The 27,667-nt window shown below is 36.8% G+C and overlaps 1 protein-coding gene across 10 annotated transcripts in view; it reads right to left on the minus strand.

The window, feature by feature from the left end:
• LOC149779911 (uncharacterized) overlaps nucleotides 1-27,667 on the minus strand; it is a 128,649-nt gene that overhangs the window by 97,862 nt on the left and 3,120 nt on the right. For all 10 annotated transcript variants that reach the window (XM_089936609.1, XM_089936608.1, XM_089936605.1 and 7 more), the window contains exons 2-5: nucleotides 14,556-14,731; nucleotides 9,942-10,082; nucleotides 7,579-7,679; nucleotides 1,175-1,472 (exon numbers count right to left, since the gene is read on the minus strand). In XM_089936609.1, coding sequence (XP_089792735.1) covers nucleotides 1,175-1,472; nucleotides 7,579-7,679; nucleotides 9,942-10,082; nucleotides 14,556-14,670 — 655 coding nt within the window. In that variant the 5' untranslated portion in view covers nucleotides 14,671-14,731. The remainder of the gene's footprint in view (nucleotides 1-1,174; nucleotides 1,473-7,578; nucleotides 7,680-9,941; nucleotides 10,083-14,555; nucleotides 14,732-27,667) is intronic.

The raw sequence follows: 27,667 nt of genomic DNA on the forward strand, positions 1-27,667 counted from the left end.
GATCTTGTACTACAAAACTATACAACAATTTATGGGTTTCAGTGTCAAAACTGTCAAAGCAAACAAGGTCCTTCCGTGTACTTTTATCGATGGATCTTGCCATCAATTACCCATTTTTAAAACACTTTTGATGTCATTACCTTGTAAATCAAGATTCAATGCAGACATATGTAACTGATGGCTCACTATCTGTTTTTATCCACTTATTTAGACCATAGGGTGTGGCTTTGAAAATCGCTTATGAAGGCTATGCCCTAGAGAAAGTTGCACATACCTGATGTAATGAAAAAGTGAGGATACAAACTTGCTCCTGGTTAACAATGAATATCCTCAAATTGCAAGTGAACTTGAAATGTTGAAATTTCATTGCAAAACTAATGTTGTCATAGGGGGTGGGGGTATTGCATTAAACAAGTGATAATTTTAGAAAAAGAATCTCTCAAATTTTCAGCCACTTGAAAGTAGTAATTTAAAGGCTTTTATTATTAACAAATGTAATGGCAGATCAACATCATTTGAACAAACCCTAAACCTTACATGTTAGGATACTAAAAACATTGGTTAATTTTCTGTCTAGTGGTTTTTAGGAAGTTGTTTGAAGGCTTTTCTATTTTTAGCAACATTATCCATATTTGACAATGAATCAGAATTATCTGTAAATATATCAAAGGCCCGAATGCCTCGATGCACTCTGCCATGTTTAATCAAAATTGGTCCAGTGGTTTTTGTGAAGCTGAATAAGCATACGTTGAAAGAGGACAGATGGGTATCACGCAATATACAGGGACATACCATAAGCTCAGCTGGCCCAACGGTCAGATCAGCTTAAGTTAAAAGTTCTGGTTGATTCTGGCAAATGTAAAGGGGTACCTTTTCAGCCCCAGCAAACTCCTAAATAAAGCCGTGCCTGGATGCTTAGTGTTTGAACATACAAAAAACTCCAACCTGCCCCATCATTTACAAAACTGCTTTATAAGAATTAATTTTATATTCTGATTTCCAGTTTTTCAAGACCCCAACATTTTCCAAGACTGAGAGCCCAGAACCCTAAATATAACAAGCCTGCAAAAACTATAGTAAAACCATCTCAACTTGAAAGAGAAATCGGGAGAAATATCACAACTGCCTGCCAAGGTCAAAGTACTAAAGATAAATTTTGCTAGTTTTATCTTACTTTGCGGCCGCAAGCTTGGCCCTGGTCCATATTGCGGCTCCTTGTTTTCCTCCTTCTTGTTTGCTTCCTTCTCTTTCTCGTCCCCAGATGCAGCTAGAGTTGGAAACTCCTGTTGAAAGAGGGGGGATTGGTGCCCCACCACTCCCTTGGCTGCTGGCTCGCCCATCATAACACTGCTCCATGACTTGCCCCCTGCTGCTGCTGTGTTCGTGCCCCCAGATGAGGGAGTTGTTTGCCCCTGCTGCTGCTGCTGTTGTTGCTGTGGTGTAGATGCCCCTGTTGTTGAACCTGTCTGTTGCTGCAAAGAGATTTTAATGGGTAAGGTTAACTGTTCTTCAAAGATGTAACAATACACCAATGCTTACATTTATCATGATCCACCAATGCATGTATCGGATGGGATCAGTAATGTCTGATTGATAGCAGTGCAACTGGAACCAAGACAATCTATCAATGGAACAGGAAAAATACTTTGCACCAATTAGAGATTAATAGCCTGAAATCAAAATGCTTGAATGACAATAACCAAAAGAAGATGAGGGTTGGGGGCCTCTAGGTCTCCTGAAGCTACTGGGCTCTTGATATCTGGAAAGGATTTAGCAATTTCCTGGATTGTATTTTGTCAATGCTGCGAAACCAGCTTAGAGGGAGACATATTTTATTTATTGCAGGACATGATGTTTGTTAGCATACTACAAGTTCTTTATAAATCTACAATTTCAAATATAAGACAGTTGATTAAGACATTTATCAGCAATGAAAGCAAAAATAGGAATTTGCAATGATATATATAATAGCCTTACTCTGAAATAGTTCTGGAGCATTTTAAAATAGGCTCTATCTTTTGTGCCTTACAAGCCTCTTTTCTTGTAAACATGATCTGCAATTTTGCCTTTTTTGCTTTCCAGCTCTTTTATGAATATTTCTTGTATTAAGTTCATTTTGCTCTCATTTCTTGACAATTTTCTGACTTCAAATGGTGTACTCGCCCCCACAATTGACCCATGCATAAGCTTGCCATTGCATACGGTTCAAAATGCACATCCTAGGGATGTTGCTTTTTCTTAATGAAGTCCAACATGTATATCCCACTACATTCAATTTCCTGGAGCAATTCCCATTTAAATTTGTTTCTTACTCCCTTTTCAAATGATCAAGTCTATACTGAAACACCTTTTTGTGCAACTAGTTTATCCAGTATGTCATGACAAATGAAACCTGCCATTCACCATGTCACTTTTTAATGGTTGAAACCAACTAAAACTGATAAGACATTGTTCAGAAGGACGAATAAAAATATAGTTGATAAATGCTTCAATCGTAATGGCCATGTCTAATGAAAAAACCCAATGCAGAGAACAAATAATAGAATTTGTACAATTAGTACAAAAACGAATCTTAAAATTCTGGAAACTCAACCAGCAACATCTAAAGCAGGGGTCGGCAACCTAAGGCACGCATGTCACAGGTGGCACGTCAAGAGGTTTTTTGTGGCATGCAAAGGGCAGCCAAAAATCTAAATTTTAACAGTGTTACTCTTTTACTGGTGGCACGCGCTCATTCATTTTGTAATTAATCAAAAAAAAAGTGGCACGCTATGCATGTAAAAAAGGTTGCCGACCCCTGATCTAAAGGCTTTAAGTCAGACAGAACCCAGAAACCTTGCATGGATGATCACTTCAACTACAAGAAACAGAAAATACCAACAAAAACCATTTTTTTCTCTTCTTTTCCAACAGTGAATTACAGTAATCATAGCCATGAAAACTGGAATACATCCAAACAACTTTAGACAAGGTACAAGAGTATGTCACTGGAGTACATTCCCTCTCTGAAGATTGTGTACCAGTCTAGTGTCTGGAAAATTACCACTGCTCCTAGTCATACAGACATCTGCCATGCATGCAGGCTAAAGTTCAGTTTCATAATAAACATAAAGTCAAAGTCTCCAATCAAGTACATACTGTAATTGGTATCCTTTTGTTTACTACTTGTTTTGATGCACGAGTCAAACTTAATTTTATTGACATAAACCAAGTGAGAGCATTTGTTTTTTGAAGTTCTCCCTCTGTCCGGCCAAGAAACTATGTGGTGAAACCCAGGCAAAATTTATCTCATGCCAATATCACATGTGCCAATAAACCAAATTCCATTGATAATTTGTTATTTGTTACCACTGTCAGACTTCTGCAAGTAAACATTTGATGATGAAAACATATCAACTTGTGTTTTGGATCAATATGTAAACAATAATTTGTGTTTGATAGAATCGAAGAAAGCATTTTCTAAAAATATTTGTTGAAAATTGTAACTGTTGTGCTTGCATTATTATTCTTTGTAAAGTCAATGTGAAGCCATAAGTGAACATGTTGAGGGATACTAATGGCAGACATCACTGCCTTCTTGTTATGGGGTTTAATGCCATTTTTTCAGCACAGGATACATGGCAGCCAGTGTAACTGGTGAACTGAAGAAAACTCTATGGAAGAACCACTGATCCATGGGCAGACCTGCCAACCCTGACAAGTCTGTCTCAGTAAGGCAGTTGATTTCTTTCCACAAGTTTGACCAGTTTTAAATAAGGTGTAACAGAATATCATAAACTGCTATTGTTAAGCTGGAAAACGAAATTATAAGTTTGGTATTCTAAACATTCGGCGATAATATGATCAAATGAAAAGTTTGTAAAGTACACGTAGACTTTACAGCTGCAAACTTTTGTTCCAAACCATATGCAAGTCAATGGTTTATTGCTATTTCTCAACTTGATGTAATTCTTGGAAAGGCTTTTTACATTTCACATGACGATGGTCATCTTATCTCCAGCAACGAGACACTCAAATTGGCATTTTATTCACAAGAACCTGAAAATTTCTTTTTATTCTTCTGTGCTGATTAAAAACACTTTTCAAGAGGCTTATTTCCCTTTTGACTTGAGCATGCATCACTTACTGGATGCAATTTTTAAAAAAATAATCTATAATCAACAGTAAGATCATACAGAAGCAGAAGCTTCGCCATGAACAAACAGGTACAGTTTAAAGCATCTGAGGTGCAGCTATAAAGTTAGTCTGGTTCCCTAACTAATTTCACTAATTCTAATATGAAAGCCAGATCCAAATCAAGCATGGATGAAGATGAACCAGTTATCCAGCGCTTTTGGCAATTATCATTTTCCCATAGTTTTTGCTTTTATGCTGTAAGTCCATCTTAAGGATAATTATATAAAAATTGCAGCAAAATTGTAAGGGTTAGCAGGTCTGCTTTATCATGTACCCACATTGGCCAAGCCAAAGAATCGAACCCACACGTATATGTAATGTTGAGTGCTTTAGAATACTTGGCCACCCAGGGCCCACATCACTGTCTAGAAGTACCTCTCCAACAGACTGTTTTCGTCATTTAATGGACACATTAAATTAGCGAATATATAAAATTCATAGAAAGCAAAATCTAAATGTTATGTGAGACAAGATTTATCATCAAAGAACTTCAGATCAGAAACAGAAAGAACAATTCTATGTTCTGGAATTTCAAAAGCAATGTATGGTCAAGGTTATTTCCTTCTTTTTTTTTAAATGAAAATAAAAAGTGGCAAAACAAATGATATATAACCAATGCATAACAAAAACTAAAAGCATAAATCTGCAATCATATCTATGGATTTTTGTGATATGTGCGTTTTGATTTGGATTTTTAACTTTAACAATTGTTCTGTCATATCACTACGATGTCTGCAGTGTGGCAGTTTATAGTGATGTCTAGCACTGGGGCATCATGCCACAGACATGTAGCATGATGTCCCACCCAGACACATTATCCTGACGCCAGGCCAACCAATCCTAACACTAACCTCTTAATGGTGAACGCCAAGTGAGGCAGCTGTTAGTACCATTTTTGTAAGTCTTTGGTATGACTCTGCAGTGGATCAAACCCACGACCTCCCACATCCGAAGCAGACGCTCTAACCACTAGGCCACCAGAGCGGTCATGGATTTTTGTATCCAAAGCTATAAAATGTAAGTGATCATATTACCAAAACGCAATTTCTAAAAACAAATGTACCCACATGGCATGCATGGTGCCACATTTGCTGTTTGCCAATTCAATTTTGAAAGAATAATAGTATGACAACTGCCACTAGAAAAATCAATTTCATTTGTCCACTCCACTCTTCAAACTTTCACATCTTTTGAATGTAATCCTAAAAGATGAAGTTCAGACACGATTTTGGTATTCCCCCAAAAGCTTTAAATTTGAATGGGGGGTTTACGAGTCCTCCCCCAACAAGGTCTCGAGGGGCAGCGCACCCAATCCGGCAAAAAATGCATTTTACAATCATAAAAAACTGCTCCTGGTGCAACATATGATCATAATATACAACAAAATAATCATCTGGAGAAAAAAAACAAACAAACTTGCCGAAAAATTTCAACTTGATTTGAATAATTTCACAATATTTATTGTCACATGAATTTGTTATCCAATATTATTGGTGCTTAAGTTATTTCACATGCATGTCAGTGTTCACATCGTAATTAAGTCAAACTAATTTCTCAATTTTTGCAGCAAATATATTATACTTCTCTTTTCATAAAAACTCTGTAATATAAACAACCATGCACATCAGCTATATACAAATAATCCTATACATTCACTTGTCTTTTTCTCCAATGGACACAACATGTTGATATTCCAGTCGAGCTCTTATTGCGGCTTTGGCAAAGATTTGTTTAGTCTGCCTTTTTTTGGCTCTATGTGCAATCATTTAAGAGCCTTTATTCTTTTCAAGCTGGTGCTTGTATTGGCGACATGCAGTGTGCATATTCTGACAGAGCTACATCTGTTCTCTCATGCAAGAAATCTTTCTTCTTACAGTAATTAACTGCATTTTCCAGATGCCTTCTGAGCTTCAATTTTTCGGTATCCAACTTCTTTTATAGGTGCCTTTCCAAAATCTTCCAACCGCGATTGACGTAGAGCAGAGGTCACAAAACGCAGATCTCTAGCGGTCAGTTTTCTTATAATCTGACCAATAAATTTCCATCAACTTTTCACTACAGCCATTCCCATAAGTTTTTTAAAACTTTTATCTAAACTTCTCGTGTCATGGTCTCTCTCAACAACTCAGGCTGCCATTTTTTATGCTGCAAACACGGTTCTTCTTATTACCATCAGTTTCCATTACAAGCAGATTCATTGGATGAATTTAAACTTTGGGCCTATCAGAATACTCTGTACAAGAGTCGTGGACTAATATATGGAACGAATACATTACAAGGGTCATTGTGGAATGGGACCAAATAGACCATTTTTTTAAAAACCCGATCAGAGATGTAAATTAACTTAGTGTAAAGAAATATATAACAACAATAGGGTACCAGACTGTGTCTAACGAATCACGTGAAAAAGATCACTTCCTTTAAAAACACACGGCCATTTGTTTAGATGCATACAAAATTGTTTTATCAGTATTGTAGTTGGCAACATGAATAACTTACTGCAAAAAGATCAATATGTCATCGAGGAAAAGAAAAATGCTCAGTTTAGAAGAGAAAGTGAAAGTAATTCAACTGATGGATGGTGGGTGTGTCAAGGATCCTTGCAGAAAACTAATGTCGGGAAGACTCAGATAAACAATATCATGAAAGATAATGAAACAATTCTGCAGAAGTGGGAAGGTGAAATGGACGGAGAAAGGAAGATTGTTTCAGCCAGGAGACGTTTGTATCCTGATTTGAATGACAAGAAAAAGCAACAATTTTGTCTTGGGATATGACGACTTTACCACAAGTAACGGATGGTAACACAGATTTCAAGTGCAATACAATACTTAAGTGGTCTGTCCTTAGTGGAGAATCAGCTGATGTTAATAATGAAGTTGTCGAAGACTGGAACAAAAGACTAATCGATATATGCAGGGGATATGACAGCAAGGATATTTTTAATTGTGACGAGGCCGGTTGGTTTTTTAGACTGTTACCAACAAAGTGACAGATGATGCGATCTGTAACATAATTATAAAGACAGTTTTAAAACTATATCAACGGTTATTCATAGCATTCTTTTGAAAATGACGACAGTTTGTTTTACATTTATTTCACAACATGCATGTGATTTTTTTAATGTAATATTAAATGTTTTAGAATTAAATGTACTTGTGAATTTCTTCATATGTATTTACTATTTGCATTTGTCATCCCCCTCTAGAAAGGCCACCCTCATTATAAGGCCACTTCCCTGCTGCATTAGGGGTGGCCTTATAAGAGGGGGACTACTGTACTAACATAACTAAGTAATAAAGTAGGAAAAAAAATCACAACTTGCGGCACTGACACATAGAGAACAAAAGTACTCGAACTTCTCCCATATGGCCTGAAGACGCTGAGGAATAGTTAGTGTACCTTGTTTGATTGCCCCGACTGTGCTGTTGTAGCCTGCTGCTGCTGCGACGAGGGCTGCGGACTTCCGCTGGAATCCTTCTCCTTCTCTTTCGTGCCCCATCCTAGAAAAGACCAAAGAGCAACATGAAATTGAGCATGGGAAGTCATGGTCCAAGCTCTGCTACATTTGAAAATTCCCCCACCCAGCTGAAATTTTCTTTTCTAGAATAGATTCTTTAAAGAATGGTAAAAAAACAATAAAAAGAGGGACAAGTAGGCTTGAGAATGCCTTCCTGACATCTAACCAACAGCCCAAATGCCAGAGTAGCTAAAAATTACTTTTTACTATATTACTTTCTTAATTTAACAATTCTGAAATTCTTTTAGTAAAGGCATCTATAATAAATGGCAGATCAATATATATTTTTATATAGTGAATGGTACCTCAGCACAATATTTGCAAAATGTAGTGCTAACTAAATGTTCTAAAATAATGTTAAGAAAAATAAATTCAAAACAATTCAAGCAAACTTTTACAAGCAATGAAAACATGTAGTAATGCAAGATGGTAAAGTTCATGAATGAGCATTATTTGCAAACATGAAAGAGCATGCTTGGATGCTTTCTAACTTGGTGAACCTCTCTTGAATAGTTTGTAACGAGTCTTTAAAAAGGTTTTCATTGGCCATACAGAACAATAGACAAACATTTTTTGTGTGCAAAACTAATGGTTTTATACCAGGTTGCTTCTGACAAAATCTGATGGCACTTCTGCATCACTTGCAACAAGTATTCCATGCCAGGATGCTATCAAATTACGTTCAATTCAGCAGTCTGTAAAGACACTTTTTGTATAAAAAAAAAACAATGTTGATATGACCAACAATTCAGAACTAGCAGCAATAAAGGCCATTTTAAATACCTGATAGCACCATTTTCATTTAGAACTAGACATCTCAATAAGGCATTGAGGGAAAACCCCATGCTGATATACCATCCATTCGAGAGAGGTAGCAATAGAAAAAAATTCAAAATGGCTGCTGAATTGGCCATACAGGATGCCAAATAGGCATCATGTTTTGTAGGACCATCTAGACATCGTGTCTTTTAGTGAAATCACCATGATGAATAGACCATCCAGTGGTCTCGCTAGGATTTTAAAACTAGGGGTCCAGGACTCCCATTTTGGTCAAAATAGGAGTACCACCAGCAAAAGTTGCAGTCTCCTCCCTAAAAACCATGAAAATTACAAGAATTATTGCTTGCCCTCGAGTTCAATTTCTACATTCTTTATAAGACCGACATAACTCTTGTTTGTCCATCAGTGAGACTGAATTTTGTCAATCCAAGTAAGGACTTGTTCCAAACACTAAGCTAGGCATCACACACTTTCTTACACTTAGCTGCTGTCCCATTCGTTCCAAGAACTTTAGCAGTCTTCTGAATCTCGTTTAAATCATTGGCAGTTGACCATTTAAACCCAAAACACTTATCCAAATTTGCGAATTGCATTTTGTCTATGTTTCAACATATCTCGATCCTAAGGTCATGTGCACTGCTTATTCTGCCATGTTCAGAAAGGAACACGATACTGAAAGCTAAAGCTGTTTATTTAATGCACTCTTATAAATTACCACATGTAAATCTCAAAGGTCTTTCTGCCTGATGAATTTAATCACTGTAAATATCTGTACATTTTCTCACCCAGCCGCCAGTCAGTCTTTGAACTTGCCGTCCAGATTTTGCATCATGTTCTTTTGATGTACTCTTATAATAAAGGCAACATGTACAACTTTCAGCCACTGAAGTCTGTCGTTGTAAATATCAGCACAGCTAACTGATCAACACATTTTCCCACAAAGCAGGTGCGTGAAGCAGGACTGGCAAGTCTTTGAATTTTGCTGCACACCTATTACATGCGCAGAGGACTCCCGCCTAAGTGATTTTCTGCGACCCAGAAAAATAATTGGCATCCAAATACGCGCGATTAAGCGTTTTTGAGACCTCTGCCATCCATTCAAAAGGACTAGCAATGAGATCTTCAACTTCTAAATGGGTACTGTGGCAACCAAACACCAATTTCATCCGATACCAACTAGGCCACAAGATGTATGATCAAATGAAGTTTCATTGCAATCCTCCAAGTAGTTCAAGAGGAGCAGAGAAAACAAACAACAGACCATTCCATAAGCTCTTCTGGTTTATGACCTATAGAGCACCCCCACACCCCCAGCTTGCTCTTTTCCAGCCACCACATGTGGATGAGGAGAATTTTCTAGCTCTGGTGTATCTAACCATTTCAGTAAAAATATCAGAAAATTCACACAAATGTCTGAAAATGTCACAGTTAACACCAACATTCACTATCTGAAAATTTTACATACCTGCTCCTCCTGTAGGTACTAGATTTATAGTAGGGTCGTTTCCGCTATTCTCACTCTTCAAACTTGGCAAATTAGCTGGAGGTGGCATACGCCGCACACTGGCCACTTTACCCAGACTCTGCAACCCATGTTGCCGAGGTGCTGAAACAAATGCAAATTCATTAATTGATGAAAAGCATCAAGAGTTCTTTGCCACTGAATATTTACGGGATCATTTCATAACTTTCACTCAAAATTTAGAAGTAGAATTGTAGATTAAATATTACCTTAAAGGATAAAGAAAAATAAATTATAAAAATATTAAGTGAAAACTGAAGTCTACATTCACCTCTTTGGAAAAAAACAACACTACTGAAAATGCAATGAAAAAAGGGGGCATGCTAAAAATAATTAGCATGGTGGATTAGTTGTGAATGTAACAAATCCTTCACATTCATTAATAGTAACAAAGCTCTATCTGACCATTAACCCTTTCAACACTATGGACCGGTTTACCTCTAATAACTTCCTACTTGTAATGTAGATATTATATTTGGATTATCTCGAGTTTAGCTTGTATACAACTAAAAATATCAAACAAAGTAGGTACTTTTAACAACTCTTCCGAATGGTGAAATTTGTATCCAAAATGGCAGAGTTAGAAAAAAGATCAGATGAGAGTGAAGTGTCAGATTTAGAATTATCAGAGGATTTCGACCTAGTAAAGTCAGATGATGAGAGAAGGCGACTGGAGAGGCAATAGAATGTGCTTGTGGGTGACAGTGATGACGATGAAGAGGACTTTGAAGGTTTTGAACCGGAGGAAGTCTACGCTCCACGTGGTTTTGTTTGATCGAAGTTGGAAAACCAAAAACATTTGTTTCAAGGCATTTTATGGAATTATAATTATTATGGACACCATGAAATTTGCCAGGGATGTTGCTACTGGAATTATTTATGAGTACATCTAGGGTCAACTGAACAAGTTTTGGGAACTTTCTAAGTCTTCTAAGAGGTAAGTAGACAATTACTTGTATTTTACCTGTTGTGTTACCTGTCTGCACCTGTATTTTAACAGTTGAAACAGATATGCAATTTTAGTCAATTAGTCATACATCGATTTTTAACCTTGATTTTGACACTTAATCCAGCAGATATCTTTAAAAATGGCGCAGTTATGTTATTTCAAAATCTACAAGTCATTTTGCTTTACAAATCCAAAGTTACGTAGTGTTGAAGACTCTATGCTCCCAAAGTTACCCAGTGATGAAAGGGTTAAGCATTTGACTTAACTGCAGTTTGAATTCATAAAACAAAGTAACACCATCATAAAATCAATGTTGTACTGATAATGAATACAAACAAATGCAACTTTTACTTTTATTCAAGTTATACAACACACTCTTGTTGAAACATACTACAAGGGGGTATATTTATGGAGTGATCTTAAAACAATGATACAATGAATTAAGCCCGTTTTTTTTTAAAAGCATATCACAATTTTTCACTATATCAAATGACAGCAAGATACTGTCTGGTAATACACAGAGTAATTGGAATACATTTTGTTTTCAACTTAACTTGTACACCTGATAGCCTACCTGTCATAATTGGAGCCCCTGCTGTTGCTAAAGATACAATATGTGCAGAACCCAGATGAAGAGAATAAAGATTTTCAGCAAATCTGTTGAGGGCACCTCCATCTTCTTAATGTACATAACAAGGAACTTTGTAACTGCAACTCCTGACCTGATATCGTGCAGTGTTTCTACCATTAGGTCAGTACTCTCATCAACCATGATAACAATGATTGGAAATTATCTTGTCAAACAAAAATCTATTGATAACATTAGTCATCTAGCTTTGAATATCTATGATAGTGTCCTATGTGAATTTTTAAATTAAAAATGTTATCAACCCCATTCAAGTACTGCACATCTATCAAAGGGAAGAGTGCTTCTTCTGCACAGTACATATACAGCCCTGATAAACAAGTTGATCATCTGATACAGATTTTCAATCTTTCTGTTTCAGATTTGGGACACTTGTCAGAAAGGATTTTTCTCTAGAAGTGTGAAGGGGATCAGAGATCATCATTGTCCTAAAAAATTTGGCTAATATTCAGTACGTTGCTAAAATTGGGAAATTGGTTTGATTATTAAACCCTTATTATTGGGACAAAGATCCATTTATAGACCAAAATGAGTTCTGCCCAATAAAATGAAACACTGAAATTCCAGAACTATATTATTTTCTAAGGAACATCATCGCCATGATGCTTTTTCTTATATTTCTTCTGGAACTTGTATATGTTTCTTGTTGGGCTGCGACTCTATAAAGCTCTCCTGGAAGGAATATTGCCCTTTTTGTTGGGTCAAAAATCAGGTTGGCTAGGTTCATAGTCTTCACAGTTGCTCGACCCCGGGTCGGAGGAGCTTGGTTTAATATTTTGAGTGTCTGCTAGCTCTGAAGCCTTCACAGATTAATCAGCGAGTTTTTCTTTCTCAATCATTTTTCTTTGCCAAATAACTATAGATGCAACCACATAGTGCAATCCCTTTAAAAATAATACTCTGTTTTGAAAAATCATGTTGGCAATGCTTATGCAAACATAGCTGCCAACCTTCCAGGCTCGCAATTAGTGAAAATAGGGATAAAAAGTAGTGAAAAATACTATGACAATAACTCCATCCACTCTGACCGTCAATACTTCCCTATATCAAGATCGCAATATAAAACTAACACACTACATATATGCAGAAATATATCTGCATTTATATTTATTATGGTATTCATAAACTTCATTTGTTCTTGTGGTCATTAACCAAGACATGATACTGTGGCAGACTTGAACTTCCTGATCATAAATTTGTTTTCTAAACAGTTCAGACTTCTTGTCTGCTGGTTGATTTTGGTGACTAAAATTGCTGACAAATTTTCTGCAGCTAAGGAGGCCCTAAAGTCGGTCTTATTTTTTCCTCACTAGAGAAAATACTCTTTCGCTGTCACTGTTAGGAATGCACAGGAGCTGCAGCACTTCTGGTTCTTCTACAGAAAAATTTTGAAGCGATTTTCGAGTCTGGGAACATAATTAGCATGGTCTCCTGCTGATAAAGGTAGATTGTGTTCAACAAGAAAACTCACAAATAATGCTTCAGCGTTGGTAGCGTGCTGGTCTTACGCTGATGGCTTAAAATATCCCTAAGCTGAAATCTCTGAATTCTTAATTTTCCCCAAGTTCTACGTGTTTTTTGTGTGCAACCGATGTGCTTCATCACATCGTCTCTGCCACCATGCCCAATATTAAAATTTGTGGCACATATGCTTGTTCTTTCCATTGCCATCAGTTTCCATTACACAAAGAATCACTCAATGAATTTAAACCTTTGACAAATCAGAAAAATCGGTACAAGATTCCGTGTGCCAACTATATATGGAACAAATAATTTACAAGGGTCATTAGGGAATGGGACTGGACAGACCATTTTAAAAAAAAAAAAACCAGATTGGAGACGACATGAAAAAAACTGACTATATCAAGAAAAATCTGATTCAAGTCAGGAGAAAAGCGGAACTGAACTTTAAAATGGCAAAAAATATGTTAATATTGTCACACAACATAGCAATAGTTAAAATTTGAACATAAATTTAATAAAAATGAATTGCACATGAACACCATGCCCATAAGTGAAATGATCATGCTTTTTCATTCATATATGCAGTAAAATCTGACTTCAAAGAAACTTTGCTGCTGTTCACATGTATAGCTGATAAAACATTCTCATACAAGGCAATAATATGTAATAACTACTGTACACTCATCTATCATCTCAATGCAAATTAGCACAATGGGTTTACCCACTGCAACCTTCAGCACATCTCACTAGCTACTGTAGGCCAGTTAATGTGAAACTTTCGATTTTATACCCGACATCTTTTCCTTTAATTGTCGCCATTTAAACTGCCCAAGGGATAGTTAGTTATAAACCAGTTCCAATGATTACTGATCACCGTTTATACATACTCCATGTAGCAGGTATAGTCTGAAAGTGGTTTTTTTTTGTTTTTTTTAAAGATCACTGAAAATTATTTCTCGAAACATGACCATGTTAGGGGGCTCTGGGAGTACAAAACTATATTTTTAGCAAAAATTCCATGTGATTAAAATTAGATCTCAAATTCACATAGAGCTAGTAACCTGATTCAGATTTGCAGTGTTATGGCATGTATGTCAACATCTTAAAAGTACTCATCTCATCAATGCAATCAAAGTTTTCTTAGGCAAACTATTTTTATTTTGACAAGCCTGATGGACACTCACTTTAAATACAGGACGGTCTCGATCTAAAATTAGAAGGGCCGTCGGGTTACTGGATATTTTGAGCACTGCCCATTCATTATTGCAACAATCAGTTTGTCTGAGGAAAGAGGCTCATGTACACAATGCCTGGTGGTTTGTCTAAATACACTTGTCAATTTCTTCATAAGTGACAAATGGTAACAGGACAATTGGAAACATGATTTTTATCACTCCTCAGCTTTGCAGACGACACAAAATTGTTAATCTAGACAATTTTCCACCAGCTTTGCATTTCTAAGGGAGCGACAAGAAGATAGTGAAGATGCACTATTTACCTGATGTCTTTAGAGTTGGTACAGTTTTTCCTCTATATATGTCATTGATATTTATCGATGTGAACTTCCCTTTTCCCTTATCTGCCTTGCCGCCTAGCCCAGCGAATGAGGACATTTTGCCAGGGCGCACATTGAAGATTCTCTAAGTGAGTACCCTATGAACGAACCGCTGGGATCTGAAAATAGAACAATAATTCTCAGTCTCTGAACCAACAGAATGGATCTTGCACTTCATAATGTTCTTCAAAGATGTAATAACTTAACCTATACCCAGATGTGCACATCAATTTCTATACACTAATTACCACCCCCTTTGAAGAAACCCTAAGGACTCTGGGTGCATCTTTCATGGCTGAAACAATCTGATTACAATCAAATGTCCCTATTCCCACCTGTTGATCTGCCAAACATGAACCCTTTACCTCACAAAAGTGTATGGCTTTTTAGCCGTTTGATATACACGTAGTATAGTTACCTATTTGACTCCACATACACAGGCCTGCCTGATAACTGTTAAGCAGTGTAGTGTATGTTACGTTAACCATTTTACATTTTGGTACACATCTATTATGTATGGAAAGATTTCAGAGTAAAATCCAATTGTAAAAGCTGTATAATTATTTTTCATGGAAGAATTTTTAATGTGCTTTAAAATCTTGAGAGAACTCATTCTTTGTTGAGTCAGTGAAGCTGTGTGACCAACCATAGCTTCCATTTCTCGTAATTGAAGTTCTTTGCGTATACATCACTAAATCATCTGAATTTGACAATTTATAAAAATTAATTGCTGCCTGCATCACCAGAGCCTTTACTTAAGTTAACGGAACCTCCATAGTTGTGATTCTAATTGTGAAAACTGCAGAAAATACTGAACACAATCTGCAGCCTCCATTTTGGAGAGTGAAGAATAAGACCCAGATACTTTAAATAACAGATTACATCCAGATCTGTAAAAGCAACCATGTGATCATATGTAATGGTTATTCACATCAATGAAAGAATTTCTAACAGGAGTTTCCCTGAAGATGGCACACTGAAAACCTGCTCAAAATAACTGATGTTTACAGCAGACGTTGAAAGGTGCTTCCATGAGAATGGTGTACAGGTGTCGAAAGGCGCTTCTATGCAAATCGGGTAAAGGCATCCAAAGGCATGTCAATGAGAATGGAGTAGAGGCATCCAAAGCCACATACATGAGGTAAAGGGTTAATAAAAGTATGTTGTGGTGACCTTTCGAATTTCCAGCACACTTATTTTTATTACCCATCTGATAAAGCATTGCAAACTTGTGTTAGAATTATTGTTAGTCATTATATGTTCTGAATGACACATACCACTTTCAGTGATTTCACAAGGTTGACAGAACACGACCTCGTTAGTGTATGTCAGATCTACGCAGGGCTGTGAAGATATGATTTTAATCAGATTGATTTCTGAAAATAAATGTTCCATCAGTAATCATTATATAGTGCATGACAAGACCATTTCTTCCTTTTAATTGCCAAGTGTTGAAACTATGTTATTGTTCAGTGACAAGATTTTCAAATTAGCTCATGTGGTGGTTATGTCAGATGTCTTTTGGTGAAACCCCATCCATTTAGGTTAGAAGTGATGACAAGATTTTCAAGACATGGATGTGTGACTGGTGCCAGTTTTAAGACAAACTAGGTATCACAAGTCTTTTGATAAAAACTCTTTGTTCATATAGCAATCCTTTTGGGGAGTAGAGGCAACAGTTTCAAACCAGCCATGGTGGCCATATTGAGGGTTAGCAGGTTTCCTTTAGGATCAAGTACACGCCACAAGAACTCAATAAGCCTTCTGGTGAAGACTGGGCAACCAGACATCACTCAGTCATGGGATACATCTAATGGTCTTCAATTTGTTTATCCATCAAACTGAGTACCTTGAAGATGCAACCCATTCTAGAGTTGTTACCAACATTAGCAACAGCCATCATTTCAATGGGAAAAGTACTGAAGTATCTATCCATCGTGTAATACTGTATATGGATTAGTTACGGAAATGCATGTCATATTCCTCAATTGCAAGAATTTCAATGCATTCGCTGTGTTTCAATACACTGCGTAAAGCAACTAGAGCTGAATATACAAGTAAACTAGAACAGTAGCCAAATGTTATTCATTTTATAAAAATTTAACAGGTATTCCCAGTGTTGAGCTTGGAGTACAAGTGCTGACTATTGTGCCAAAACTTAATTAAAATAAAGTAGTGGTGCTAGAGGAGTGTTGATACTCTTGCTGAATCCATAAGAATAACTTGTGTTGGCGTTGGTATAACCCTTTACTTCATGCAAGCGCCTTTGGACGCTTCGACCCAATTCGCATACAAGTGCATTTGGATGCCTGTACCCGATTATCATACAACAGACATGATTTTGGTCTTCTGTAAAAAGCTGAAAATATGAAAGGGGGGTTTGGGCGTCCTCCCCCTACTGGGTTTTGACGGGCAGTGCCCCCAATCAAAAATGCATTTTACACTCACGAAAAGCTGCTCCTGGTGCAACTTATGATCATAATATATAACAAAATAATCATTCAAAAAATTAACAAACTTGCCAAAAATGTTCAACGTGAATAATTTCACAATATTTATTGTCACATGAATTTGTTCTCCAATACTATTGGCGCCTAAGTTATTTCATGCGCATGTCAGTGTTAACATTGTAATTAAGTCAATAATTAGGCATTTTTTGCTGCCAACATATTATACTTTTGTCTTTTCGTAACAAATCTGTAAAATAAACACCCAAGTACATCACCTATATACAAATAATCCCATATATTCACATGTCTTTATGTCCACTGGTCAAAACCTTTTGATGAGCCAGTCGAGCTCTTTATGCGGCTTTATCAAAGATTTCTTTAGCCTTCCTTTTTCTCACCAATGATTTTGTTGGCTCAATGTGCAATCGTTTCTTTTCCTTCTCAATGAGCCTTTTTCCTTTCAAGCCCCAGCTTGTGTTGGTGACATGCAGTGCACATATTCTGACAGGGCTACATCTGTTCCAGACTATTCCAACCATGACTTCCGTAATTTATATATTTATTGCAGAGGTCACAAAATGCCAATCCTCTTACAAATGACCAACTAAATTTCCGTAGACTTTTCGCTCCAGCCATTATCATACATTTTTAAAACCTATATTAAAACTTGTCATGTCATGGTCTCTCTTAACAACTCGGGACGCCATTTTTGTAAGCACGCTTCTTCTTTCCACTGCCACGAGTTTCATTTACACGAAGATTCATTGGATGAATTTAAACTTTTGACCAATCAGAATACTCTTTACGAGAGTCATGGGCTAACTAATATATGGAGGGAATACATAACATGGGTCTTTGCGGAATGGGCTTGAACAGACCGTTTAAAAAACTGGAAAAAACCCGGATAGGACATAATTGTAAAAAAAGGGACTATATCAAGAAAAATAATCGGATTCAAGTCAGGAGAAATGCGGAATTCCACTTTTAAAACGGAGAAAAATCATGTCTGATACAAGCATCTTTTCACATTTACTGTAAACATCAGCCATTTTTAGTGGGTTTCCGTAGCACCACCTTCCGGGAAACCCCCTATTAGATACCTCATTCAATGCTGTGAATGACCATTACGTCAGATCACATGGTCGCTGTTTATGCTCTGGTCGAATATATTCAACGTGGCCTTGGCAATGCAGAGAAAACAAACTCTTGTACATTCAGTCACATGTTTCAATAGCCAACTGACATTACCCACCACCAAGGTAACGCAGCTTTCTGGAAGTATCATCTGATAACACTTATCAATTTGAGTTTTAAAAGGAAAACATCTATCCATTCATGTCATAAATAACTGTTTCCTCTTCCTCTATCATAAACTTCCAAAATAAACTCAAAAAATTCAACCGAATTCTGTTGCACTTAAGTGTTAGCTCCACCCAGTTCATAGAGATCTTCCATTGGTGAGATAGTACTGGCCATCAACATGTAAAACTGAACTCTACCAGATGACAATCAGTGCCGTTACAGATCACTGCCATCTCACCTCTGTCTGCGTAGGTTCGAGTCTCGGATTCGGCCAATGTGGGTATGTGAGAAAGCTTGCCAGCAGCTTCTCGAGGGTCGGTGGTTCTTTCCGGGGATTTCCTGGGTTCTTCCTTCACCATTAATACTGGCCGCCATGTATAGCGTATCTTGTGCTGAAAAATGACGTTAAACCCTACAACAACAACAATTAGTGCCTCCTACAGTAAATTTATTATGGACAGCACACTCTTAGTAAGAAACTAAGACGGAGGTGAATCAAGGGTAATTAAGATTGATGCTCCAGCCCAAATCTACGTGCATCATAAAAGAGGCACAAGTCCGAATTCTGCAAGTCAAAAATGGGTCATATTTCAATTCCACGTGTCAAAACCCAAGGATACAGGTTTATTGAAAACACTGTCATTGTCAATATATCTGCTTAACACATACACACTTATGAAGAGAACGTTTTATCAATGTATAAATACATTTTCTTAAAAACGTGGCTGCATATCATCTAATATATGGCAATGTTTGCATAGTTTTTGGGGGAGGGGTCATGTATCATGAAAATATGACCATAGATTTATATTCCGAGGTCTCACTAGGATTTTAAAACTAGTTCAGGACTCGTATCTGGGGAAAAAACAGTCCCATCATCAAAAGTTGCAAACACCTACCAGAAGCATATTGGGCATACCTGAAGTGGCTGAATTTCCAGATGAGTAGAACCAGTTGTTGCCAACGAGTTGAAATTTCTTCTTTACACCAGTGACATACAGCTCTTGTTTGTTCATTAGAGTGAGAGTGAATTACGTCAGGCAAAGGTCTTATTCCATGCACTAAGCTAGGCATCACACATAGTGTTCTACATGAAATATCAATTCTAGCAACTTCAGCATGGCTTTTAAATCAAGACTTGTGGTCTCGATGAGCAGAAAGCAGCAAAATACAAACCAAGCCCCTCCCTCAGCAAATAAACGTAGTTAATAACTGCTTCTGAACAAGACATAAATGCTTGAATTAACATCAATAGTGAAGGGTGCATTATATTCTTATTTCCATCCTCAATATTACAATCCTTTCTCACGTGAGCTATTTAAGAATCAATGTTGATATTTCAAGCCTGACCATCCTAACCTCGTGCCTGCCTATGGTTCGTGGGCCATTTTTCTCACGACTTAAACGTGCTCGTATTGAGATTCTGATGACATTAACTCATTCAGCCCCAGACCCATTATCAGTATCACTGCTGCTATGCCCTAGCAGCGCTAAGCTGTGTCTAGCTGCGTGTGCCCCAGAGTTTTTACCTGTTTGAAAAATTTTGTAAGCATCGTGCACATGCATTCACTCTTACCTTAATTTCTCTGCTTATATCCAATTAAAATCCAAGAAAGTTTCACCATTTATTACAAATGAATTTGTCTACACAGTGATGTATTTTTTTTCCCCTATTTGTCCAAGTCTTTCACGACTTATTTATACAGAATTTACAAAATTATATGCAACGTTTATCCACAAGAACTCGATCATCATCGCTGTCAGCATCCTCATCTTCGGACGATTCAGTCTCAGAAACTTCTATGTCCGAATCGAAATCTCACAAAATATCCAACTGCCGAACATATCTTTCCTCAGCTTGCTCAGTATTTTCAAGATCAAACCCGAGAAACTCCTCATTTTTGCTCTCATCAAAAATCACTCTTACGTCCGCCATCATTTACGATTTTTCATGACCAGAACACGTGTAGTTAAACCGCTTTCAAAACAGGAGCCCTTAGCTTCTGAACAATTCAAATTTCCGCAAATGAAAGTAAAATCATTTCTGATTGGTTTAATAGTTGTTAGTTCTTGGAATAAACCCATTTCTAACCAATTAGAGACGTTGAATCTAACACACATTCATCACGCTTGGAGACGGGATCGGCCATTGAATGCAGTAAAAAAATCACGACTACAGGCGGGATCGGCCATTGAATGCAGAAACCGGATCACGCCTACAGACGGGATCGGGGCTTAAAGGGTTAACTGGGTCAATACCTTTCTTCAGCAGTGACAGTAAGTACTGATTAAGAAATATTTGAATATAAAATTTTTAAATATGTACTACAATTCAAATAAAAGAAAGCACAATAGAAATGTGGAGTTTAACTAATGCCATTTTTGGCTCAAGTTTATGGCCCTGGAGTAAGTGTTAACTGTTTAAGTCAGGGTCACGGTGTATATGATTGTTTACTGGACCCTTTTTAGTAGCGAGAAATCCCAACACATTTTTTTCACAGTAAAGGAAACTAAAACTTGGTTACTGTAACATGCACTTCTTATACCATGTTAGTGAAAAATGAACAAAACAGACATCTTAAATATAAGAGGGAAAAAATCTTTGTTATTTAATAACAATCAAAAAAATCTAATCAAAATTCACCATGTGTGTAAATGTAATCTTTGCATGAATTTAACATCAAACAGAAGAAAACAGCTTCTTGAATGTGAAAATACGTGCCCTAGAGTCATTCTATTTTAATACTACAAACGTAGTGGACCAATCTAAACTGAAACAAAACGGCACCCGGTATATACATATAAAATAAGAACCAATACAAAAACATGTATCGATATGACTGAAAAATGTTGGAGGAGAAGGATTTTGTTAAACTTAAAAACATGTTGCACATGAACATCGTTAAGGGACGAACCATGGCAGGTTGAGGATAATACAACAATCATCATTGTGGACTTGCGACTATATACGAAAATTACAGTAAACATGTAGACTAGTTGAAGTGAGTGTTATGCATAAATAATTTATTAATTTCTTCAGTGTCTATACTCTAGTACTAAATACTACTGAATTTAGCAGTTTTTTTTCTGTAATTAAAGCATGTAATATATAGACTGATCTTTTTATGCTCAGATCAGATCTCGCTAGGATTTTAAAACAAGGAGTACCGGACTTCCATTTTGGTTAAAACAGGAGTCCCACCATCAAAAGTTGCAGTCACTTCTTTCTTACAGAATCAACACAGACGTGAGTGCATCTATATTTAGATGGAGAGGGTTTCGTAATGTAATCACTCACTTTAATATAGCTTCATTACAACAGTCCATTGACAGGATTGCAAATTTATGGTTTATTTATTTGTCTACGTCGTTGTAGTAATTTTAGGCAATGGTTAAATAGTATCTGATTTGCTTCAGAAAAAAACTTAGACCTTAAAGCGCATCTCGCGAATTCCACAACAAAGCATTGTCCTCTACATTTCTGACCTATATAATTTGCAGTTTAAAGTTGAATCTTTAATAAAATAATACCTTGGCTTTGCTTTCAATGATTTGTAAATTTTTCTGAAAATATCTGAACAATGATGTACGAAAACAGACAATCTAATGAACTGGTACATCCCAGACTTAGCTAAGTCCGCCATTATTTCCCGTTAGGCCTACTGGTTCACTTACAGTTTCAAACTAATTTTATGACGAAATAGTGTACAAGATGCAGTTATTATATATCTAGATCACCGATTCTGATCTTAAAACACATACATTTTATCATCAAAGGATATGATACAGGAAATTGATAGCTGCTACCTTACCCGAGAAAAGGTTAATGGTCAATCAGCTATCAAAACATATGCTTGTGAATAGGCAGGAGTTTGTTTGTCAACGTAATTGATATCAAAACTTGGCCCAGCTACTGATCTATTGATGAATAGATTTCACTACAACACTAGAACTAACCGGGCTAAGGCGAGGGGCATTTTTAAAAAAGTATGGTCAGTCAATGTACGTCTTAAATAGCTCTTGTTCGTCCATCACAGTGATACTGAATTTTGTCAATCCAAGTAAGGATTTATTCCAAACACTAAGCTAGGCATCACACACTTTCTTACACTTAGCTACCGTCCTATCCGAACTATCAATTCTAGCAGCTAAGCTAGGCATCACACTTTCTTACACTTAGCTACCGTCTTATCCGAACTATCAATTCTAGCAGCCTTCTGAATCTTGTTACAATCTTCATAAGTTTGCAATTTAACCCCAAAATACTTATCCAAATTTACGAATGGCATTTTGTCTAAGCCTCAACATGTCGTGATTCTCATGCACCACTTATTCGGATACATTCTGAAATGAACACAATAACGAAAGCTCAAGTTGTTTATTTGATGTACTTTTATTGATAACCACATGTACAACTCAGGGTCTTTCTGACTCACTGTAAATATCAGTACATTTCCCACCTGGCCGCCAGTCAAAGCCTTTGAACTGGCAGCCCAGCTAATGTGTCATGTTCTTTTTGATGTACTCTTATAATGGCAACATGTATGTACATCAAGTGGTCTTTCAGTCAGTGAATTTTGTCATTGTAAATATCAGCACAGCTAATTGATCAATACATTTTCCCCACAATGCAGGTGGCTGAAGCAGGCCTGGCAAGTCTTTAAATTTTGCCACATACCTATTACATGCATACAGAGGACTCGCGCCTCAATGTTTTTCTGTGCCCCAGATAAAAAATTGGCATCCAAATATGCGAAATTAAGCGTTTCCGATATCTTTGTCAGATTATGCTTTTTTCTGGCCACTTATATTAGTAATAATTATACTTATACCTCTATACTCGTCTATTAACTACTAATCCACATGAATTTAGCTGATTTACGACTTAAATTTTAACTGCACATCCAGACAAGTAGCAAAATTAAATGTACGTTTTTCATAGTATTATAGCATGGAATATACAGACTGCTCTTTTTATGCTCACATTACGCTTTTTGTTTGCCACTTGTACTAGTAAATTATGTGTATACCTCTTTTGGTGGTTTTACCACATGTGAACCTACAACAAAGCAGGCCAGGTTCATATTTAATAAAATTTCCCTTTGATTAGGTACCTAGGTAATCGATCATTTGGACTGACAGGTACCCGTAGAAATTTCAAAAAATTTTGACATCTCTAGTCCTTAATAAAAATGACTAGTCTAGAAACCCCACCAAAAAAGACAGTGAGCAGTCTGCTTGTTTATATCAGAGTATGTTTGCTATAAAATGCCAACAAGTCAAAAATTTTAGAGAATCCTTGGTAACAGTCAGGTTAGAAATTACAAACCTTTGTTTTCATGTGATGTCACAGAATGTGCGTATTTCCATATCCGCCATTTTGATTCTCTAACAACACTGTTCTTCCCACATAATTATGAAGGTCTCATTTTGTGACTTATTATTTAATAATACATCAAATTATGTTGCTCATACATGCCAACCCTTGGTGAGGAAAAAGTGTAATCCAAGTGGACAAAGAGAGTAATCCACATATAACATGATAAAAATTAAATGAGCATATCCACAAAAAGATTTATTTATCCGTCTGGGATTTTAGCATCAATTAATGCTTCAGGTTTTTGTATATAATACCAGGGATTGTCCTGGGCTTCGCCAATGTCGCAAATTGCGATTTCTTTTCCTTATTGGCGATCTTTTTGGCGGCCGACTTTTTGGTTATTTAATTTGTACATACAATCATAGATTTGGACTGGATAAATTAAAAGGAAGAACGAAAGGAAGCCACAAACTTGACTAAGCAATGCATTGGAATCTATCTGTTACACAAATGATCCTTTCTTCGTATTGACAACCCCATCTTTACAGTGCATTGTTACATCATAATCTGCTTATGCTGACATTTGGGCCGAGTACTGTATGCTGTGATACAGTCCATCATGCTACGGAACTATACCTACAACTGACCGACTTCTGAAGACGCGAATAGAACAGATACAATTAATTGAATGGCTAATTCTTCTGTTTTTTTTTTTTTTTTTTACATATATCAATAGTTTTGCTGAACCATCATAGAAAACTGATAACCTTTGAAGTACTGACTACTGTGTTTAAATACAAAAATAATTATTTATTTCTCAAAATACAGGAGTGAAAGAATCCCTAAATTGGGTGTGAATTTATGCTTATATATATGATCCAATATTGCCAGGTGTTGACTCGTGTAAGTTTCATTCGTGGGAATGGAGATCCTATTTTGCTTGTCGAGAAAATTTATACAGCATTCAGTAATCATTCTTGGGATTTAAAAAGCAATTCACTACAAGCTTTGTGAAGCTAGCCATGGGGGGGGGGGGCATTTAATTACGGAATGCATGCAATCGACGGTCACATTATATGTCACTTATCTTACATTGCAATGTACGATCATAGGGTTTTATTATTATTAAAATGTCAACAAAAGTTGATAATGCATTGGTTAGTCAGGAGTTGGCTGGCTTTGTGGCTTATGCTAGGGTTCAAGTTCTCAGGAATGGTAAGGTGTATAGAGGTGTTAAGGACTTGATTCAGTTGGCAGTGAGATCCAGGGCAATGTACCCTTGCGCATCTGCGGCAGCTGAGAGACTACTGGTGTCGCCTGTCAGCACTGTAGACTGTGAACGTGGATTCATTAAGATGAACCTCATAAAAACTGACATCAGAAATAAACTCTGCATCTCATCTCTCAAGAATTTAATGAGAATCAGCATGTACAGATGTGAAAAATTAGACTTTGCAACTGCATTCAACAAGTGGGCAGCCCTAAAATCGCGACGGATATTCAAGTAACACTTTGTAACATTTTGTTAATGCTTGTTGTAATTAAAGTATTAACTAACTCATCTTCTGTAATTTTCATTCCCTGTTACATTAATAGACTAAATTAACACTTGGAAAAATTTACACTACTTGTTCTGGCGACACTTTTTGAAAATTGGCGACAAAATATTGAGGTTGGCGATTTTTTTGGCGACAGCTTTTTAAAAGCCAGGACCATCCCTGTAATACTTTAAGCTTTAAAAAGCAAGACTCTCGTATTGCATTTTAAAACACTTTGTACCAGCTGAGACTATAATTGCTATGCACAGTAGTAGAGCAGTAAGTGTTGGGTTAGTGAGCCTGGACCTGAATTCAGTCTTTTTATTTTGTTAACAATACACCACTCCCTCGATAACTCGCGCACATCAGGGTCCAGAAACATCAACCGCACTGTAAGTGAGACGCAAGTTATCGAGGGACCTATAAAATAAGCCCAAAACCAATAGTGATTGACGACATAACGGAGAAATAAGCCCGGGGGGTGGGGGGGGGGGGGGTGGGGGTGTAGGCAGATTATACTTTTGAATACTCACTTTATAATCGTTCTGAGATTAAATGTTAATAAATATCTCTTCATAATGGTGTACTTCATTATTTCCTCACAGGACAACATTAATTTCAGGATAAATTACAGTATATTGAGGCGATCATCGAAAACATTATTCCACGTGGTTTCCGTTCGCTTAACATGTGTACCACTTCACACATTGTGTACTACGTCACTAATTTTTATGTTGAATTGGATACATTCTAGTTTTGTTTGATCCAAATTAAACGTTTTTTTATATACAAAAGATCGACTCTTTTCGAGAAACAGTGTCATCGAACGATAGATAGATAAATATTTTTGAATGTGAAAGAAGTAAAATGGAAAACAAAAAAAACAAGGGTTAATCAGCACAGACGTATTTAATTGGTCTACAAATTTAAAACAATGTAAATTTGAACAAGTTAATACTTGCCGTTTGTGCCACGCTTGACAAATATCAATTCACTTTTTGAAAAAATCAGTTATTTTTTTTGTGTGTGTGTGTGTTACTCCTTGGTTTCTCTGCCGCTGAGCAAAATACCTCAGATTTCTCAACTGCATGAGCTTTACGTAGTCAACATTTTGGGTCTCCAGCCACCTTATGGCAATATCAAAATATTTGATTGCTTCCTGTGCCGAGGGGTGGGGGGTGCAACATCTGCATCTGCATCACTTTCAACACTTGTGTTACTCCAGTTAGAATCATCTTCTGCTGCAAATTTGTTCGCTATAGAAATAATTATAGTTTCATCTGACATGTATTCGGCTGTGGGGCAATCATTGTCAGCACAAATCCACTCCTCCATATCATCAAGAGAAACGCCCATCTCAGGACCACGAGTCTGTACGAATTTCTCCCAAACAGCCTCGGCATTAATGACATCAGTTTCACTGAAACATTCGAAGTCACTATCATCGTCGTTGTCTCTGTTACTGTTTTGCTTTACGTCAAAGGCAGCTCCAAGACCCTTAATCCAGCACCCGAGGTCTCTTGTAATCGATTTTTTTAAAAATGCAACAAACACTTCCCCAAGTTGTTGATCAAAACAAAGCCGACATGTACATGTAATTAGGTTCTCACAGAAGTACTCACGAGTTTCGATGTGACGGTCGATTGACTCTTTTCATGTTTTCAATGAACAGAATATGTTGTGATTATAATGTTTACACTGAAACGGAATTAAAGGATTAGAATGTGACTTTCACACAGGAAGATGTTTAATTGGTATTTATTTCATTCTCTGTTGCCACCTGTTAGCATTTACCAGAAGTTTTCATTGATCGCTATTTCACCAGACTGTTTATTTACAGTATACTGACAACTATTTATCATAAAAACTTACATAATATATGATATCTTTAAACAGAGGTCTCGCTAGATTTTAAAACTGGGTCTTTCTGCCTCTGAAGTCAATCACTAAATATCAGTACATTTTCTCACTCAGCCGCTAGTCAAAGCCTTTGAACTAGCTGCCTAGCTGTTGCATCGTGTTTTTTTTTTTTTAATGTACTCTTATAAAATGACAACAGTACATCAAAGAGTCTTTCAGTCACTGAATTCTGTCATTGTAAGTATCAGCACAGTTAACTGATCAACACATTTTCCCACAAAGCAGGTGGCTGAAACAGGACCGGCAAATCTTTGAATTTTCCCGCGCACCTGTTACATGCGTATGGAGGACTCCCGCCTCAGTGATTTTCTGCGTCCGAGATCAAAAATTGGCGTCCAAATACGCGTAATTAAGCGTTTTCGAGATCTCTGAAATTATTTCTTCTTTAGAACTTGCAAATTTCAAAATATGGATTATATTTTTACGGGCATTAATCACCATTTTCGATGATAAAACGAGCAATGTATCAAGGTTTAATTTATCAATTCTTATAGTAATTTTTTCATGTTCAACATATTTTAAAGA

This window comes from Sinohyriopsis cumingii, chromosome 16, assembly GCF_028554795.1.
Source record: "Sinohyriopsis cumingii isolate HCF-2022 chromosome 16, ASM2855479v2, whole genome shotgun sequence".
Classification (NCBI taxonomy): Eukaryota; Metazoa; Mollusca; class Bivalvia; order Unionida; family Unionidae; genus Sinohyriopsis; species Sinohyriopsis cumingii.